Source organism: Paramormyrops kingsleyae, chromosome 4 (genome assembly GCF_048594095.1).
Source record: "Paramormyrops kingsleyae isolate MSU_618 chromosome 4, PKINGS_0.4, whole genome shotgun sequence".
Classification (NCBI taxonomy): Eukaryota; Metazoa; Chordata; class Actinopteri; order Osteoglossiformes; family Mormyridae; genus Paramormyrops; species Paramormyrops kingsleyae.
In genome coordinates this window covers 34,862,127-34,881,832 of record NC_132800.1, presented here as the reverse complement: position 1 = coordinate 34,881,832, position 19,706 = coordinate 34,862,127, and the positions used below count along the sequence as shown (strand labels likewise).

General features: G+C 42.2%; 1 protein-coding gene across 2 annotated transcripts; it reads left to right on the top strand.

Moving 5' to 3' along the window:
- The first annotated feature begins 5,212 nt into the window (after positions 1-5,212).
- On the top strand, positions 5,213-18,761 carry LOC111845956 (desmoglein-2-like protein). 2 transcript variants are annotated; one of them, XM_023815728.2, is made up of 14 exons: positions 5,213-5,459; positions 6,457-6,576; positions 10,477-10,632; positions 10,719-10,860; positions 11,055-11,221; positions 11,441-11,575; positions 12,377-12,562; positions 12,682-12,941; positions 13,080-13,225; positions 13,418-13,639; positions 13,942-14,172; positions 14,385-14,503; positions 14,861-15,178; positions 15,868-18,761. In XM_023815728.2, the coding sequence occupies exons 1-14, from the start codon at positions 5,406-5,408 to the stop codon at positions 16,873-16,875; spliced, it is 3,264 nt and encodes a 1,087-aa protein (XP_023671496.2). In that variant the 5' UTR covers positions 5,213-5,405; the 3' UTR covers positions 16,876-18,761. The 2 variants fall into 2 exon arrangements, with proteins under 2 accessions (XP_023671496.2, XP_023671497.2); XM_023815729.2 differs by lacking the exons at positions 5,213-5,459; positions 6,457-6,576; positions 11,055-11,221 and having other exon boundaries at positions 10,493-10,632.
- The last annotated feature ends 945 nt before the right edge of the window (positions 18,762-19,706 follow it).

The following is a 19,706-nucleotide window of genomic DNA, read 5'->3' as shown; positions in this document are numbered from 1 at the left end:
TGATGGTCTCTCTATGTTTTCTTTAGTCGAAGTCAAAATACCTTTCAATTAGAGACTTTAAGTTTTTGGTGGTCATATGCTTTCTTTGTATATTAAATAGAGCCTATAGTGTTATTCTGCTTAGAGTCATTGGTGGAACAGATGCAGTTGTGTTGTGAAATACAGGTTCAACGGAATAACACCGAGTGCGCTAAGCAATGTACGATTTCTCTGTATGTCCACTGTCGTCACCTTATTTTATTATTTTAAAAATGTTGTTTTATTAAATATGGTAATAATATTGCGCCTTCAGAACACTACCGTAACTTCACTTAATTAACGCACATCATAAATGTTGACGTGACCATTTTATCCTATTTATTTTCCGTAGTTCCCGTTTGCCGCACAGATACGTGCGAGCTGACACATTGACTGTTTCACTCCCAGCCTTCCCGTGGGCCGGATGAGCGAAAATGACCTCTGCGGTAACACCGGAGGAATGCGTCTTGTGTGGGGGAGCGGCATGGGACAGGCGGGGCGGGGGCAGCTATCACCCCGATAAACCCGGGAACCTTGATGCTTGTCCGGAACAGAAAGCCGGCTGCCCACCCGTACATTTAAAAAATATAACATCAAGTAGAAACGCCAATTAATGTTGTTCCGCCAATAATCCTAATAATGTTTTATATTACGATTACAGTATTTTTGAATTCCTACTGTTTCTAATTTTAATAATAGATCGACTGGTGAGTAATGACAACAAGGTGCAAGGCCGCGTCCGAGCACTACAGGAAGACTTTGTGTGGAATGTAGTCTTTCCCAGGAGAGAGATAAAGAGGCAGAGACTGTGGGGGGTTTGAATTGTCAGGCTCCCCCTGAAAGTGCGTGTGACAGGGGTACTGACATCCTGATAGCCAGAGTTCTGCATACGAGGTCATTCCAGAACACAGGCTAATAGCTAATAGCTAAACATGCAGGTTCTGTGTTTTCATTTATCCGCTTAGTGTTGCTGGAACATATGTTTGCAGAAAGAGAGCCATAAGTTTTCTTTATGGTTGAATAGAATCGTACCTGTGTAAATTACATCCTTGAGGGAACAACTCGGAGCTGCATTATTTGCGGTAAATTACCTCGTCTCTTTTCGTTGTGGCACAAAAACCATCCCTTCTGGATGATTGTCCAATAAATTCGTCAGAAACTTGACCCCACTTTGTATCAAGCTGGTGACACTGTGGTATTAGATTATCTTTGAACAGGCAGCATGAAACAACACAAAATACCCTTCTCCGGGAACAAAGAAAAGTCTGACAATGACAAGCATTGGCTGATCATACAGGTTCCATGAGCTCTGATGCAGAGACATGCATCGGTAAACTTTATTTGTCTTTCTGTTCCCTCTTTAGAATGTGGTTAGATAGAGTACTGTGCATAAGTCTTACACAGCCAAAGAAAATGATGTGTAAATGATCTTCATGTTGGTATAAAACTATGATATTATGCCTGTCAAAGTGTGCCAGCTTAGCTGTTTCAAAACCTCTACCAAAATCACCCCATTATTTCCAGCAACCATACAACACACCCATGTATATTTTGACTCGACCACTAACTCACCTTGTACAGATGATCAATATCTCATCAACTGATTTAACAAATTTAAATTAATTAAGTGAGTTGGTGGTGAAATTTAACAAATTCATGGAATGGCTGAGGTGCCCCTGAGGAGAGGTTTGGGAAATTAAGCGGTGTTCATCTAGCCATCCAACAAGATATCAGTAACGTTTTGGAGAACAGAAGAAATATTTACTAGTTTTTATTGTTACTCTTAATTTGCATATGTTCTAATGCTAAATTCTGTTTTTGTTCTTAGCAAATATGCTCTTACTATCCAGATAAATAGCTTTAAACATTTCTATTGACTGTCTAAGACTCACACAATGCTGTATGTTTCACTTGATGTCCTGTATTGATGTCTTTCTGCTATGTGTCACTGGGGTGTGTTCAATAACCAGGATATTCTTCAGAATTCCCTTGTAGAGTCTCTGTAGGTTGTGAGAGGTCGGAGTGAGTGACATGTGTTAATGAAGCAATCAAAGGTGTGTTTGCACTCTGGCCATCCTCCAGTCCACCCCCTCCCAACCCCCCCCCCCCCCCCCTACACGTCACGCACTGACTTTGTGCTTCACCAGAAAGAAAACTGAGTCATATGAAAATCAAGATGAATGACGTTTCACTCAGGAAAGATTTGCGTGTAAATTCCTCAAAGCTTATCAAAGACATGTATTTGCTTTTTGTATGAAAAATTGCTTATTGGTTATTGACATTACCAGGGATGTGTCGTTTTATGTATTTATTGTAGGAGTTCATTCAGCCACATTACGAAGAAAAAAAAAGAAAACAGGTTTTCCCACTCTGAGGTTTCTAACTACAGCAGGGATTTTCAGGTAGTTTTCTGCTGTTATTTAACTAATAGTATTACAGTAAAGTAGTAAAGTTTAGTTCTGCCTTCCTTTGTTGATGCTTGTGTAGTATGTTGTGTCCACAAAGCACAGTATTTCCAGGCAGGTTGTAGCTGGTTTGAAATAAATTATGTCAGGGTGATGCAGATGTGGTGTCTGCGGCCTTTCAGAATCAGAATCAGAGTCAGAGCTGATTCAGTGAGTGATGATTCAATCAAGGTTGCAGTGACCCACAACTAGTCCCAGGAAGTAAAGAGTTAAATGTGGAAGGGGAAGACGCTGCCTGCAGATCATGCGCGCACACACACACACACACACACACACACACACACACACGCACAGACCTGTACTCATATCTTTGTGGGGACTGTCCATTCATTTCTATGGGAAAAACCCTAATCCAAACATTGACGACCTTAACCCCAACCCAGCCCTAACCTTAACCGAAAGTAACCAAACAAGTCTTTTGGTCTTTTCGTATTTTTAGTTTTCTTGATTGCAGTCACAGATTTTCATAAAACTGAATTTCCCCTTGGGAACTGAAAAAAAACCGTCCCCACAATGTAATGTATATCTGACCCACAAACACACACACACACAGATGAGATGTGGGAATGCACCTGAAAAGTGAGGGAGTCTGCAAACCCTTTAGGGATGTGACCAAACAACCAAAGACAGCGCACTCGTGAACATGCACTCCTCGCTGACACATCTGTCCTATTCCCTCCCCTGTCAAACCACTTGAACAACACCAACAGATATTCATGCTTGAAAATCACCAAAACAATATCCAAGACATATGTCTTTAAGAAGGGGAGGGGAGGCAGTGTTCCAATAATATATAGACAAAAAACACACACATATTTTGCATGCATTGTGCAGTCAGAATCAAGTCCCCAGACTTGTTCATAGTCAGTTGTGGGAGGTATTGCATGAATTACCCTGTCAAGCAACCTAAACAACTAGCTTAGTTAAATGGGCCGTGAGCATTTGCATTGTTTTGGATTCCCTAGGTGGATAAATTGGCACGTTAAATGGCTGGTATACAATAACACGTGGAGGCTCTGGCTGTTCTTGACAGAATGCTTTCATTTTTACTCTTCTGTGGCCTGTTCCTTCTTCTTTACTCCTAACCAGCTTAACCTTTGTCTTTGTTTTCCCATCGGAGCTCTTAACTCGGTTAATATTTTTCTAATCTTGCTGCCGGAGTTACTGTCTGCACCATTGCTATGCACCTCGTTAATGATTTATTTCCAAGGTGCTATGAAATTCAAATGCCCTGGACTAAGAGGCAGGTACACAAGACTGTAATTATCCTGACCTGTGTGTGAAAATGGGTTTGCCGAATTCCCGGGAACCGCAGCAGATGCATCACAGAGATACACAGCTTTCCGCGAATTTGCTGAATGGAGGCACCTTCCCAGTCTGTCACACCAGACCTGGCTTTTGCAAGAGTGTGATCAACGAAACGCTGCCGTCAGTCTCAGTCTTGCAGCATGGAAACACCCAGTTTTTTAATGTCAAAACATTCCAGGCTGGGCCCCCACGCAACCTCAAAACATCCTGCTTTTTTTGAAGTGGGTGGATATTGGGTTCTTACCCTCACTTTCGCATTCTTACCTTTTTCAGCTCTAACTGGCTTACAATTAGATATTGTGTCAGGGTAGCTATCACTATCTCCGTCTACCACGTCGGGTATGGAATGCATTCTTACCTACTGGACTCCTCTATAAATGGTTGGAAGATAGATAGATAGATAGATAGATAGATAGATAGATAGATAGATAGATAGATCGATAGATAGATAGATGGATGGATGGAACCATTGCTTAATCCTATAAGGATGTTATCTACTCATATACTACTAATATAACTGTTTAATATAGTACTGTACGTCCATCTTAAGATGTGAAGACCAGCGCTGTTGTTCATTTCAGTGGTTCCTGAAGTTTCCCTTCAGTACCGCACCTTATTCAGCTGAGTACGGCCGGGGAAATGATTTTATATCCAAGGAGAGAACTATGAGGCGGCCGCCTGCCCGCCGCTTCTGCTAAATCCGAAGTACAGATTCACGGATGAGTGACTTTATATCGCCGCAGCAGATCCCAAACCCCCACATATACCCTGCTCCCTCACAGGCTGAAATCTAGATTGGGCTCCTTTGAACCCGCACTTCAGACACACACCCACCAAACATATTTAGATAACGTTTTTTTTTTTCTTTTACTTGAAAATAATAATATTACTAATAGAAACTTATTGGCGCTGATCATGGCTATAGGATTTAGGAAAAACTCCTGATATCTGTGAAGTGAACAATAGCCGAGATTATTTATGGGGGAAAAAGGTTTAATAGAGAATTAATTCTCCAAGACCTGTTGCTATTTAAAACATAGGCTATAATGGATTCTGAATTTAGCTGGAGAATGCTGGTGGTACTGCGACTTCCCGAAACAAGACCCTACTGAAACATGGTGAAGTGTCATATAGCTAAAATCTATCTTTATTAGAAAAACTGTACCAATCTTAAACACGGAGAGTTCAATATATTCCTTGACAATTTTCTTTGAAAATAGATCATGTGCGCGTATGTGGCGACTCTGCTTTCGTTTTCTCCTTTTCCTGCCAGTGTGCCGCCTTCAGTCACAGGTACAGCACACGAGGGGTTGGCAGTGCGGGCTGAAACCCGAGCCCCGCGTACCGAGGCGCAGGTCGCCGGCCGCCCTATTGCCGCTCCTCCGGTAGCTGCTCCCTCACTCCCCGCCCCTTGCAGCCTATCACAGGGACCCACCTAGAACCTCCTCCTCCACTTCACTTCTTATTTCTCACTTCATGCTGGAGACATCTCTTTCTGTTATTTTTTTGTGCTTTATTAAAGCAAACCACGGGGTTTATCTTACTAATTCCCAGGTCTGAGTTAATCCTTAGACTGACGGCTGCACGTATCTGCTCCCCGCAGGCTGCTTTGTAATGGCTCACGTTCTCCTCGCAAATACCTTGTTACTCCCGGTTTTGCTGTTAACGGTGAGTAGGCGCAGGTCTCCGCGCTCGAGGCTCCCGATATTCCACCTTTAGATCGCGTTACGCTGCTATTTCGTGGCTTTTGACTATAGTTTTGACTGGTGACCGTATGTTAATGTCGAAGTTTCGAGCCGATCGAAGTCGAAGTCTCTCAACTTACGATTATGTTAGAAAAATGTACAAGAGGTCTAGTTATTATCTGTAATTATATATAATATTTATAATTTTATTAATGATTAAGCTTATTTAAAGTATAGGCTACATTAGGATATTTAATGTGGATTCAAATTATTATACAACTTAGATCACTTTTATATCCATATATTGCATATAGCCTTTTAATAATTGTCGAATCTAAGTATTTAATAAGCACAATGTTTATAATGTAATTAGTTATTCCCGTGTCCTTGTCGTTAAGCGCTACGCCCGTCGCCGCTGCTGTGTTTGGGACCGTATGCTGTGTAAATATATATATTACACATGCCTAAAACCCTGCTTACTGTACCTTGGTGGAAAACGCCCGAGGACCGTATGCGTACCATATCACAGCATACACTGGCATATAATAACCGTATCATAAAAAATAATATTTACTCTCCGTTTGAAATCTCCTTTTTCTCCACAAACTGTTAGTGGAAATCATTATATGAGATTATGGTTGAATAGAAAGTGTTTTCCGATTTACAATAGTACAATGTTGTTCCATTTTTTTTCTTTATTTAACACAAAGTTATAAAGGGCGAAGCAATATAAGTAGCCTAAATCTCATAATGGCAGAACTCACCATTGTGGCAACTTTTAAAGTTTTAATTTAATTTTACGGAAGGCAGAGGGTTATCGTGGAGGACGTGGATCTATAATATTGATATAACGCAGAACAACCGCTTTTGGTGTTCATCAATAATTACTGAAGCTGAACATCATCCGCTTTTGTATGTAACCGAGATCGACCCAAACGCTATGGTACAAAGCCATGTGTTTCTCGGTGTTTTCCTGGAAGGTTTTGAAGTGCGAGGCTGACGCTGAGGAACCTAAACTAAGCAGGCAAAAAAGAGAGTGGATTATTCCCCCAAGGACGCTCATAGAAAACACGGATTACAGAGGACAAGTTATCGCTAAGGTAAGAATTCCTCCCCCTCCGCTATCTATTCCTTGATAAAGATCTACATTAATATCGCATGTTCTGACATGATGGTAGGCTATATGTCTTCATCCTTTCGTTGTATGTTGTAGGCCACCCATTAATTCTGTTATGAACTGGCAGTGATTCATCCGAATATAATTAATTTCTTTACCTAATGCGCATGACCAGTCGCAATAGTACATACATTTACCGTGTCTTGCCCCGAATGCATTTTCGTTTTGCGCCCAAGACTAAATGGCTTTCGTGCCCCGGATGTAGGCCTACTTAATCCTCTTGGGGGTATTTGGCCATGGGACCCTTGGCAGAGGAGGCTCGTCCTGTCTTTGATGTGAAAAGCTGGTGGCCCTTGAGGATGCTGGGATTTCCACTTAGTTTATTTCTTAAGGAAGTAACTTAAGGAAGTTATTGATTACATTTGTGGATTTATTTAGCATAGCCTATAAGAAAAGGGGGATTAACCAGGGGTGTGTGTGGGGGGGTTTCAGGTACAGAGTGGGGGTCCTCAATAAGCCGTTCTCCAGGCCTACATTAGTTGTATTACCACAACTACAAACCACTCTTTAACCTTAGTTTATTAGCTATCATAGTATTTATGATCACAATCTTAAAGATGCAGTATGTTAATTTGTGGGCAGGATGTGTTACCACCTGAAAACAATACACGATAGACTAAAAAATGTGATGGGAAAAAGTAATTTTTATTAGATATTGAACCTATCCATACTACTTGAATTTTTTTAAAATTGTAATTGTAATGTAAATTAAACTGCATCAAAATGGCTCATCATCACCACTTCCTCTTTTCTATATTCTTGCTTATTCGTTTGTAATGTCCCTGTAAAGACGCATTAAAATACCAAGTTATTCACAGATTGCTTCTGGTATTACCGCTAGCAGCGTAGCTATAGTAATTGACGTTTTGGCTGCAGCAAGAAGCAAAATAAGTCAAAATTTAAAAACGCGGGACCGAAATCAAGGTGTCATGCAGTACGTTTACATGCACTGCTAAGTCGAGCTGCAGTTATAACTCGACTACGCCATTTAATCGGACTGCATTCTCTGCCCCAGTATACATGCACGGGAGGGGAATCGATTTATTGACTGAAGTTCAACTCCGCTACAGTAGGTGGCGATGTGGCTCCTTTCAGCTTTTAGTATTGTACTTTTTCTGGTTGCATCACAGACATAAAAAATAATTAAATTAATAATATTAGGTGCGTGGACAAATGAAGTGACACAAGCTTTAACTGCGATCTGGTCGGAAGAACAGATGCAACAAGATCAGGATAGCGTAACAGGAAATGAAGTATTTTGTATAATATACTATGACATCATAGTATTGGAATTTTTTTAGATATTGCAATGTGATTTTGCTGTAATAAATATTGGGCAATTTATGAAACAAAAGGAGTTCAACATACATTTCTCACGAACCCGTCTAGCAGTGATTTAAACAACAGGAATGAAAATGATTATGATTGTCTCAGAGAACACATGCAGTGTTCATGCAAAAGCAGCGGAGGTAAACTTTAAAATGATTTTTAAACATATACTAGATAATCTTGAAAAGGATTAATCATTAAAATTGCAAAACTTGCTAGGTTTTTTTTTTTACCTATGACAGAGTAAAAATGTTTTAGCGAAACATGAACTCCCTGCTCTATAATTTCCATACCAAATTGAAGGTAATATAGCTTGATCTTAATGTAAGAATTGGATATGCATAATATGCAATGTCGGTATTAATAGTGCACATTGCCCTGTCCTACTACAGACATTTTTCAAATTCAGTACAAAGTACCCTGTCTCGTGTTGTGATGTCATTTGGTGCCGGTACCAGTTCTTACACCTGTGGAAAACCAACACCTTGAAGTACCGCACTTTTAGTACCTTCTTGAAGTAGCAAAAGTACGGTACCCGGTGGAGTGGAAAAATGCCCTTTGGTTGAAGGGTGAATTGGACATCGTTACAGCGCTGTACATCCTCTGCTATGCTCTGTATTTCTTCTGTGTACTGTGTTCTGTTACTGGGGGGGGGGGGGGCATACACAGAGCACCTAGGCCAGTTTGAGTCCGATTGAACATATACAAGCAGGAGTAAATTGACTCCCAGTCGCATTATCTGGGTATCTTAGTCCACCTTCAAGATATTTGATTTAGTACGATTTCAGTCAGACTATCATGTTTACATGTACTTTAAAAGTCCAGTTTTAGTCGGGCTAACACAATAATTCAATTTCCTTAGTGTACATGCTGATGTAGGAATATCTCATCCACTTTGAGAAAGGAATATCTGGCCGGAGCTACTAATGAAAATTAACATTAAAGTTCAAGGAAAAAACGTGATTTTTAGTGTAAAATGAACCTTTTATTAAACTGCTCACTTTGAATCTTTTACAATATTTTGGGACATGAAGGAAAAAAGCTTAACATTGAAGGAGGCAGAACTGCACTTGGGCAAGGTGTGATTGGACATAAGGAGGCAGAACTGCACTTGGGCAAGGTGTGATTGGACATAAGGAGGTGGAACTGCACTTGGGCAAGGTGTGATTGGACGTAAGGAGGTGGAACTGCACTTGGGCAAGGTGTGATTGGACATAAGGAGGCAGAACTGCACTTGGGCAAGGTGTGATTGGACATAAGGAGGTGGAACTGCACTTGGGCAAGGTGTGATTGGACATAAGGAGGTGGAACTGCACTTGGGCAAGGTGTGATTGGACATAAGGAGGTGGAACTGCACTTGGGCAAGGTGTGATTGGACGTAAGGAGGTGGAACTGCACTTGGGCAAGGTGTGATTGGACATAAGGAGGCAGTGTTGAGCTTGGGCAAGGTGTGATTGGACGTAAGGAGGCAGTGTTGAGCTTGGGCAAGGTGTGATTGGACGTAAGGAGGCAGTGTTGAGCTTGGGCAAGGTGTGATTGGACGTAAGGAGGCAGTGTTGAGCTTGGGCAAGGTGCAATTGGACATAAGGAGGTGGAACTGGCATCTGCCAGGCTCTGTTTACATTTAAAGCCTGAGCTCGGCCTTTACAAGTTCCCAAAACTCCCATAGCCTGAGCCCAGGCTGTGGACGGTGAAACCGTCAGCATTAGCCTACTATTGTCTTAAGTGAGAAAAAAGAAAAGGAGACAATGTTATATAACCCATTTTTATTTTGCTAACCACAGGAAAGAAATGCCAGCACCAACAACAAAAAAGTCATCTAAATTTTGGCATGAAATTAAAATATTAGACGATTGACATTAGACAGCTGGCATGGGCTTATGTGCATAAAATAGCTAAAATAATTACATCCATGCAGTCAAATCCTAACTTTGGTTTAATTTGTGTAGTTTGGCTTGGGCAATATTTAATTTTTCGCAGCATCATACTGTCCATACATTATATTGTGGCATGAGGTATTTTTATGGTAATTTCCAAAGCGATGTTGGATGAATGAGTGTTATTCTGGTATCACGGAGGGAGGGGTCCCCACAGTAAAAATTGCCGGCGAAATCCAAGCCAGAGTTTCCACAGACTCTTCCTTTCAAAGTCTTTGGAATTTGCTGTATTGCCGCATTCTTCTTCTGATTCACATATTATTTCACTAGATTGCTTGCTGGTTGGTTAGTTTCAACCGATCTAGCTAGCTCAATTAATTTATGGAAGTCTGCCCCTAGTGGCAGATCCCATATTGCTCATTAAGCGAGTAAAGCCATTAGGCAAAACAATACTGGAGATATCTTCAAAAATTGGAACAAGGATTTTTGTCATTGAATATGTAAATATTTTTAAAATTTAAATTCTATTTGAATAGGCCTGGTACGTAACAGGGTTGTTGGGGGGGGGGGGTGGGTTCTGTGCTCCTGGTGTACATTATTCTCTTTTTTTCTTACAGATTCGATCTGATGAGCAAGAGAATGATACGATTATATACTCCTTGGAAGGAGTAGGGGCTGACAGGAACCCTGTTGGTTTATTCACTGTGAATTCGGCAACCGGCGATGTCCAAGTCACAGAGATTTTGGATAGAGAAAAAGCATCGGTATACTATGTAAGTTCGCTTTTTAGTGTGTACTGCCTGCATATGAGTGTACAGTCTGGAGATCGGTGCTTTTATGGATTCTTTTTGCGTTCCAGCTCTTGGGAGTCGCAAAGTTCCGAAATGGGGCGAAAGCAGAGAAAGACATTGAATTGCGTTTCATAGTAGCAGACCAAAACGACTGTGCTCCACAATTTATTTTCTCCCCAAATGGAGAAATCTATGAATCAAGCCCTGAAGGTCTGTTACTGAGTTATCTGTACTTTATACTGTAAATTTGGTTCAAGGCTAAATACATTCCTGAACTAAAATGCACGCTTAATGTATAAAAAGTTTTATTATTTTGTTTGGTAACATTTTTGGACAAGCACTTCTGTGTATGAAGTGTTCATCCATCCAACTCATCCATCTCATCCATGCATCATCCGTTCTAGCCACGTATATCTTGAACGTGACGGCGACAGATGATGACGATCCAGATACGCTGAATTCAAAGATTTCGTACAGCATCATTCAGCAAAACCCGGGCGGGAATAGCATGTTCTACATCAAAGGGGCCAGTGGCCAGATTTACGTTCGATTACCCACCCTTGACAGAGAAGTATGTCTGCAAGCGGTCCACTTTCCTGGTGCTCTGTGCACCTACTTGCAGGCCCTTTTGAACGTTGCCTTTGATTCCCAGTATGATTTACTTTCACTTTTGCTTTTGAGTTTTCACACGTTGTGTGAAACTCTGAAGCCTGTCATTGGTAACCATGCAAACAAATGACTACACCGTTGTTGTCGTCCTTTAATTTCCTGTTTTCGTTTCCTTATACAGACAACGGACTCTTACAGATTAGTGATAAAAGCCACAGATTTGGACGGGGACGCGGGAGGAAAAGCTGCAACCGCCAGCATTGTGATTAAGATCCTTGACATCAATGATAACGTGCCAACGCTGGAGAAGGAGTCTGTAAGATAGATTCATTCAATTCGTCTGTAAGAAGCAGTTTCGTTTATGGGTGTGACTGTTCCATCGGCGTAATTTCGGTTTCAGCTGGGGAAACAAAATTTGTTTTGAAATAGTTTGTTATTAAAACTGCAAACAATTAGGTACAGTTGTAAAAGATGCTTATTTGCACATAGTAAAAATAAACATGTAAAATACATCAAAATTGAAAACAGACTGCATCATAACAAACATATTGAACTAAATTCCATGTTCTCAACTATCGAGTATGGTCGCATATCGATAGCAATAAGCACCCTTAGTCTTAGTTATTTTTTATAGTCCGTCTGAAGTTCCCGGTGCTTTGAATGCTACGGGGAGACTAACTTGCAAAAGCTGTTTCTGCCTTGCTCTTGGGAACAGATGGGCTGCAGAACAGTAGAACAGTCGGATGATGGCGTCTCAAATGAATTAATATGTTGGATGTGTTTCCAGCAACGTATCCAAGTTCGATATCACAGAGCCAACAGACAGCCTTAGTCTGATCAACAACTCTCTCTCTGGTGTTGGTTTAATTTTATGTGAAACCAAAGTGTTCCCAGACTACTGATATGGGAGGGTAACTAGCACTCACCATAACTAGCTCAGCCATAATCAGCATTTGTTTTCCATATTGAACATCGACTTGTGTGTTTACGTCAAGAAATGTACTCATTCATTCGGAAATCATGTTACCGAATGGCACACGACAAATGTTACAGCCCTAGTCTTGGTCTAATGTAGCTTGCATCCGAGATAGTCAATATTGCCATTTTGACATTCCAGTATGAAGGGAGTGTGGAGGAGAACCTGGCCAATGTGGAAGTGATTAGGATCAAAGCTTTGGATAAAGATCAGGTCAACACTGACAACTGGCTCGCAGTTTTCACTATAGAGTCAGGGAATGAAGCGGAATACTTTAACATCACGACTGATCCGAAAACCAACGAGGGGATTTTAATAGTCAAAAAGGTATGGATCTGTACAATTGACCTAAAAATAAAAACATGAAATAGCAACTTCTCGTTAATCTTGTTCTGATTATATTTGGGTTGAATCATTTTTGATCATTTTAATAATTTTTTTCTAAGCCACTTGATTATGAAGAATTAAAAGAGCTGGACCTTAAGATCTCGGTGTCAAACAAAGCTGAGTACCACGTCTCCACATCGGTGCTGAAAAAAACATACCCCATCAAGGTCAAGGTGAAGAATGTACCAGAGGGTCCCATATTTAAGCCCAGACTGAAGGTTTTTAACGTCTCAGAGGGCACTGAAACCCACATCCACACTGTGATAGCGAAATACCCGGCCATCGATGGAGATACGTTTGAAATAGCTAAAGATGTCCGGTTAGTAGCATAGTCGTGTTTCGTTATGCACGCATGGTACAAGCAACCTCCTTACTCATCATTTTAAAATGTTAACATATTGTCTTTGAGCCGTCTGTTACATTTTTAAACTTGTTTTCTTGTAAATTCCCAACTCAGGTATATCAAAGGAAAGGACCCGGACAACTGGCTGATTATTAATGAAAAAACCGCCGAGATCAAACTTAACAAACTGCCCGACCGAGAGTCTGTGTTCTTGAAAAACGGGACATACTACGCAGAAATCATATGCATGACAACAACTGGTGCGTGTCATTCTGCTGCTAAACGCACGAGGAAGCAGATCTGGCACGAAATTAAAACTCCGTTAGACTAATTGAACTTCATTTCGGTTGAGCTGTTGTTATTTTTGTCATCAATGTATTAAAAACAGACAATATTTTGTTGGAACTACCTGAAATAAACGAAGAATCTGAAATGCTTGTGTCCCCTACTAGGTTCGCACTTCCAAAGTAGCACTGGGACCATAGCCCTGATGGTGGAGGACACCAACGACCACTGTCCAGTCCTGGTCAAAATGCCTCAGACGATGTGCACGGACCACAACGTCATTTACGTCACGGCTATGGACAATGACCTTGAGCCCAATGGCCCACCTTTTGTGTTTACAATAGTTCCCGGCAGCACCAAGGAGGCTCTGATGGTGGAACAGATCAACGGTGAGGACGGTTCTGTTGACGTGTTTGGCGTTCGCTTGTTAGATGACGGATGGGCTGTTGAAGGAAGATGATTGACATAAAGCTTGCAGAGATTTGTATTTACTATTATTATTATTATTATTATTCTTTTATGAACAGATCTGTGTGTGCTTGCCATTACAAGTTCCATGAGTATCTAAAAGCGCTATATGGTTTCCAAAGCGTCTGACCATATAGGTCGCACAAACTCATAGCCTAGCTTGCATGAACTGTATGGACAAGCTCCTTGGCGGTACAGGAAACCCATGGCGTTTCTCGTGCAGATACCACAGTTGTCCTCCGGGCCACGAAGTCCCTGTGGCCGGGCACCTACCAGGTGGCACTGGAGGTCCGGGACCAGCAGGGGAAGGCTTGCAGCCAAGCCCAGGTTGTGAACTTCCAGGTGTGCACATGTGCTAAAGATGGCATATGTGCCAGCACACGGGAAATGTCCTCCGCTGCGTTCGGGCCGTCGGCCGTCGCCCTTTTCCTCCTGGGGTTGCTTTTACTTCTACGTGAGTAACGGAACATCCAGTAGCTGTTTGCTTGCAGGATGGTTTCTCGTGGTTAGCGCCTGGCTAACGGCTAAGTCATTCTTCACCATAAAAACACTCTGTTTTTGCATATTCATCCGCTTGAGTTTTCTTGATTGTTCAGACTCCGAAGTGTGATGCTTGATAGGGAAATGTCGTCAGTGTGGTTGAAGCCATCTCTGATGTGCCCGCAGTCGTCCCTCTCCTGCTGCTCTTCTGTGCCTGCAGCTCGAAGGGCCACTTTCTCGACATTCCCTTCGACAGTTCGGCACCCCTGAGCCTGGGAAACACGGAAAAAATTGGGGAGGATAAAGTAAGTGGTCTTCCGTGCCTGTTATGTTGTGAGCATGTTTGGTGAGGTTTGGTATTGTGTTGAAATAGCTTTCGGTCAGCAACGTTCTGGTTTGGGCAGCATTTCCTTAGGCAACTATAAGTGATGTGGAAAAAAATGTTTTGAGTAACAGAACAGAGATAAGTTTACAGAGATAAATTACTGATATTGCTAGTGCTTAAATAGCCTGAAAGACTGCAGTGTTCTCTTTGGGTTCAAATACTCCCACATACTCTTTGAACTCCATGCAGTCCTCCTTGCCTCTAGGTGGCGCCATTTGTTTTGTGCCTATTTGTATTTATCAATGCCTTGGTAATGTGTCCTCTGTTCCCTCTATAGGTGGTCCCACTTCTGCAACAGACTATAGAGATTGACCACCCTCTGGGTGCAATAAAGAAACAAACAGTGACAGGTTTAGGGGCGGGGTTTTCGGGGATGTACGGTACTGGGTATGTTGGGGGGTTTGGGATGGGGTCAAGCCATGGAATGGCGATGAGCACGAAAAACTACAACCATCTTCAAGCAGAAAGGCTAAGCAGAGAAGAGTATTGGAGACATAATCTTGGAAATAGGTCTCAGGTCTCGGTGGGCATGGCAGAAGATGCCTTCCAAGGGATAGCGCTGTCTGAAGAATTTCTGGAAGACTACTACAGCCAGGTACGTGACCATAAAAGCGGCTTTAACCTTACAGTGGGGGGGTGTATGTCTCTGTGGGGTGGGTGTTTATGTCTGCGTCTGGCAGTTCGCCAGTTTAAATCCCGTGGCCGGCAGAGTTATCATACCCACCCATCATCAGGACTCTTAACCGCAAAAGCTGTCCCTGGATGCTGGATAAATGGCCGACCCTGTACTCTGACCGCAAGCTTCTCTCTCACCTGTGTATGCACGCGTCCCACAGACACAGACGAGTATAATGATTGAATTTTGTGCTACTTGCTACCTGTACCATATCAATAAAGGATTCCATTTTGTAGATCTCCGCTGTCTTTCTGTATCACAGACCAGTGCCGTGTCGTGTAGTTTAGGGGAAAATGACTTCCCGCAAATCCATTTTCAGTCATTGTGTAACACTGTAGAATGAAATTCATTCGAGTTGCAGGAGTTTCTGTAACCAGCATCTTTCTATTATGTATGGATACTTATTGAAGTAAAATTGATACTGTTACCGAGGCGACTGGAACAGTGAACCAAGGAGATTTAAGTAAATCCAGGCAGGCTGCAGCTCCAGATCAGCAGTATGCTGCAGAATTGTATATTGAAAAGTAAAAAGCAGAAATTCAAATATGTGGCATTTCATGTCTGCGGCATTAATGTGTGTCTGTGTTTTTTTTCTTTTCCTTTTATAGAGAGCAAGTATCGCCCCCGTGGAATCGGACCCCCATATTGATGCTCTGCTGCTTTATGATTATGAAGGGGGTGGGTCCCCCGCAGGCTCTGTGGGCTGCTGCAGCATCCTGGAAGCGGACAATGACCTGGAATTCCTGAACCACCTGGACTCGAAGTTTAAGACCCTGGCTGACATCTGCACAGGCAAGAGCATCGAGGTGGAGGGGCCAGCGCCCCACCCAAAGCCTGCCCCCCGCCGAAGCCCCGCCCCCAGCCCCGCCCCCAGCCTCACGATGGCTCATAAAGGATTCGCCACGGCGGCAGCTGGGACAGAAGCTAGGATGACTGGGAGCCTCCACATGTCCAGCTCGTCCTCGTCCGCCGCGCTGGAGGAGCAGGTGGTGTCCGCCGCAGCTACGGTGCAGCAACACGGCGCCGCCCAGCAGACCATGGTGCTGCCGACGCCCGCCTACATCCTCCAGCCGCAACCGGTGTACATAGCCACCGCGCCCAGGTTGCAGACTGCGCACTACTTGGTGGACCAAGAGGCAGCGTTGCAGGGCATGCAGGGCATGCAGGGCATGTACATGCTGAGCGACACCGTCAAGCCCAGCGGGCTCCTGGCGGGCCCATTGGCACACGACACTCTTAGCAAGTCTGGCAAAGTGGTGATCCTGGAGCAGGGGGTGAGGCCCGGTCAGGCGTCTCAGATAAACCTCGTCCCCGCCGGGACGGCCGCGGCCCAGAAGGTCCTGGTGGTGGAGAGCAGGCAGGGGGGTGCGGCACAGGACAACGGGGGCCTGCTGGCCAGAAGTGGCACCAGGCAGGAGGTGGTCTTCCCCGGTGATGCAAGCCTGCTGTTATCCGAAGGCAAGTCGTTCCTGCTGGAAGCCCGGCAAGGGTCGCCTCTACTGGGAAACGAGGCCGTAGAGTCTCAGGGCGCCCTGAGCGCTTTGAACCAGACGAGTTCTCACAAGCTGGTCGTCCAGGAAAAGGTCTCCGTCACTGAGAGAAGCGTCCATGGGTGACCCAGGTGACTCGCCTGTCCCTAACAATGGAACAGACACATCTTAAAGAGTTTGAACGTCCACAGGGTCATGCCCCAGACCTCCAGTCCACATCACCTGACTTCTGAACTGAGACACCGAATAATCACGGGAGACTTCAGTCTTCCTCAAAGTTGGCGTCAGTCAGTCGTGTTTGCTTTTCCACTATATTGAAAAACTCCTGCTGGAAAATGCCCTGTCTCTACATTGTTATTGAAATGCACTTTGATTTATTGATGGAACACAGCTGGGCAAAGGTGGGCCATTGGAACACAATGCTGCACTCAACCTTAGTGAGAATTATTAGCCCCTATTATGAAAAAACACTAAAGTTAAGTCAGGTCATGGTAGTGAATTACGCAAACCTCTGAATTTGTAGGACGCAAACTGCATTCCTAGTCTAGTTTTCACATGTTCTGAACCACAGTGACAAAATAGGGGTATTAACAGACTATTTGATTGTTATCTAAATCTAAATTCAGGTAAATCTATTCATGCAAGCAGACTTAAACTAAGTTAAGCAAACATGCTAAGTGATAAATTGTGTTTTCATTTTTATGGAGCCAAAATTCAGCTTAGTTGCAAGGAACAGCAGGACTCTTTGAAACACTGCGTATTGCAGCACGCGTTTCCAGCTTTCCAATAAGAGCACGCTGTCAATATAAGAAGGGCTGTGCGCTGTCTCCCCCTATTGACGGAACAGAAAATTGCTGCAGATAACAGCATTCCGCTAACCTGCTTCAAATATTAATCACAACATTTTTATTTAAGTTTTTGGTTCCTGTATATACTGCTGTATTTACCACGTGACTTGTTGTACACTCTGACTTTATGAATGAGTTAATCCAATTTTATGTATTTTACATGCTGAAAACATCCATCCATTTTCTATACCCACTTATCCATCCATCCATCCATTTTCTATACCCACTTATCCTGTTTTAATGGTTTCCATAATTTGTGTTCTATAGTTCAACATGATTTTCTATTATTTCTCTAATTATAAGGCAATAAAGTCAATGCACTGAATTGTACAGTTTTAACAGGATCGAAAATTATCAGTCACTGGAATCATTCCAGGATCAAACCGTGATTACAAGGCTTTTAGTAGCTTTGGATGTTTTGTTTATGACAGAGATCTTTATTGACAATGGACATTTATTTTTTTAAAAATAGAACATTTAAAAAAAGATCATCAAAATGCATTGTGTTTGTTTTGTTCTTTGTAAAGTGCACTTCGTCCCTTAATTCATAGTTAGGCCTTTAACATTTTGCAAAGTTACAAGGCTGTTGTATATTGGGTAAATTACCTTGGGTGTGTTTTTTTTATTTTTTATTTTTTTTCATTAGGTGAAATGCACAATTCAGGAACAGGTGAAATTATGCAGTACAAATGTATTTTAAAAAATAATAAAAAAAATCTCTTCAGTATTGAATCAGAACCATAAATGTATTTTTGTACATGTATGAAGGGAGTGGGTCCCCTGCAGGCGGATGAATATGCAAAAACAGAGTGTTTTTATGGTGAAGAATGACTTAGCTGTTCACTGTAAGTGACCTATAATCATTTTTTCTTCTTATCCCTCTTCATCCATGGTACAAAGGTAATATTTACTATTTACCTTCTGGGTGGTCTTGCATAAAAGGTATTCCAGTAACTGTACACTGGTGCACTGTAAATAACTGTAGATGCCCTATTGCTAGCAATATCGCCACACTGGCCAGTGCATTGTCACCAAACTATAGGCACGATAGTAAAATCCACCTTTGCATGGCAGCGGTCTATGGTTCTGCATCACTGCAGACGACTTGGATTGATACACTGCCTGAGAAACGTGTTCTTCAATAAATGGTATGCAGGTGTTAAACTGTGTACGTCTGTCATTGTGATACATGCACGGCCGGTACAGTGCATTGCAAATGTACATTACAGAAGGGATAACAGATTAGAGAACACACAGGGTTATGGCTGTTTCAAGGAATTTCAGTTCTATTGTGGTTTAGTGCTAGTCATTCACAAACAGCCCAGTTCTCAGTTCTACACTGTGTAAACTAGGTATTGCGGATATGGCACATGCTATATATGAATGTATGAATATAAAACGCTTCTCCATCTAAACATAGTATATTTAAAACCTGTGTGTGAGGGGACATGGTCATAGCCTTGTGACCTTTGACCTTTACATAAAAGGCCCTACAGCTTATAAGGCCCTTTGTAACATTTCTAAATTTTGCCCATTAGCCTTCATTAGTGCTGTGAAATCTTTCATAAATGTCTGTAAAAACAGAAACGGTGATGAGTGGCACTGTTTGTTTGCATGATTGTGATTGGAAGGTTGTTGGTTCAAATCCCGTGGTTGCCAAGTAGTCATTGGCTAGATTTTCAATTTAATTTCTAAAAAATGTCTAAATTTTAATCTGAACACAAGATGAATGGGACCCTTCCCTTCAAACCCCTGCAATTAATAAATTCAAAAAATCCCCAAGCATGAAATGCTGAAACACCCGTTTATAATTAAACCGTCTCAACATATAGTAATGTATCTAATATTTTATACAGTGTTATCATAGCACAAAGAAGATTAAACCTCAAAAGTAATCAGGATCTGAGGGTCGAACCTAAAAACGTAGCAGAGTGTTTGGAGCAAATAATGAAAGGTGGAGATAACTTTGTATCCTCATCCTTACCAACATTTGTGACCTGGCGTGTTTTTATTTTTTTTATTTGTTTTATGAATTTGTCCAATCAATACTGTTCATAAAAAGGGGAGAAAGAAGACGGGATGTAATGTTCTCGGCGGGCGCAGCCCATC

What these genes read in the sequence shown, in the direction of transcription:
- LOC111845956 (XM_023815728.2), top strand. Translation starts at nt 5,406, where the DNA reads ATGGCTCACGTTCTCCTCGCAAATACCTTGTTACTCCCGGTTTTGCTG. An exon ending in GATGGTGGAACAGATCAACG is followed by an intron (nt 13,640 to 13,941) that starts GTGAGGACGGTT and finishes TTTCTCGTGCAG; the next exon opens with ATACCACAGTTGTCCTCCGG. An exon ending in GGGGTTGCTTTTACTTCTAC is followed by an intron (nt 14,173 to 14,384) that starts GTGAGTAACGGA and finishes ATGTGCCCGCAG; the next exon opens with TCGTCCCTCTCCTGCTGCTC.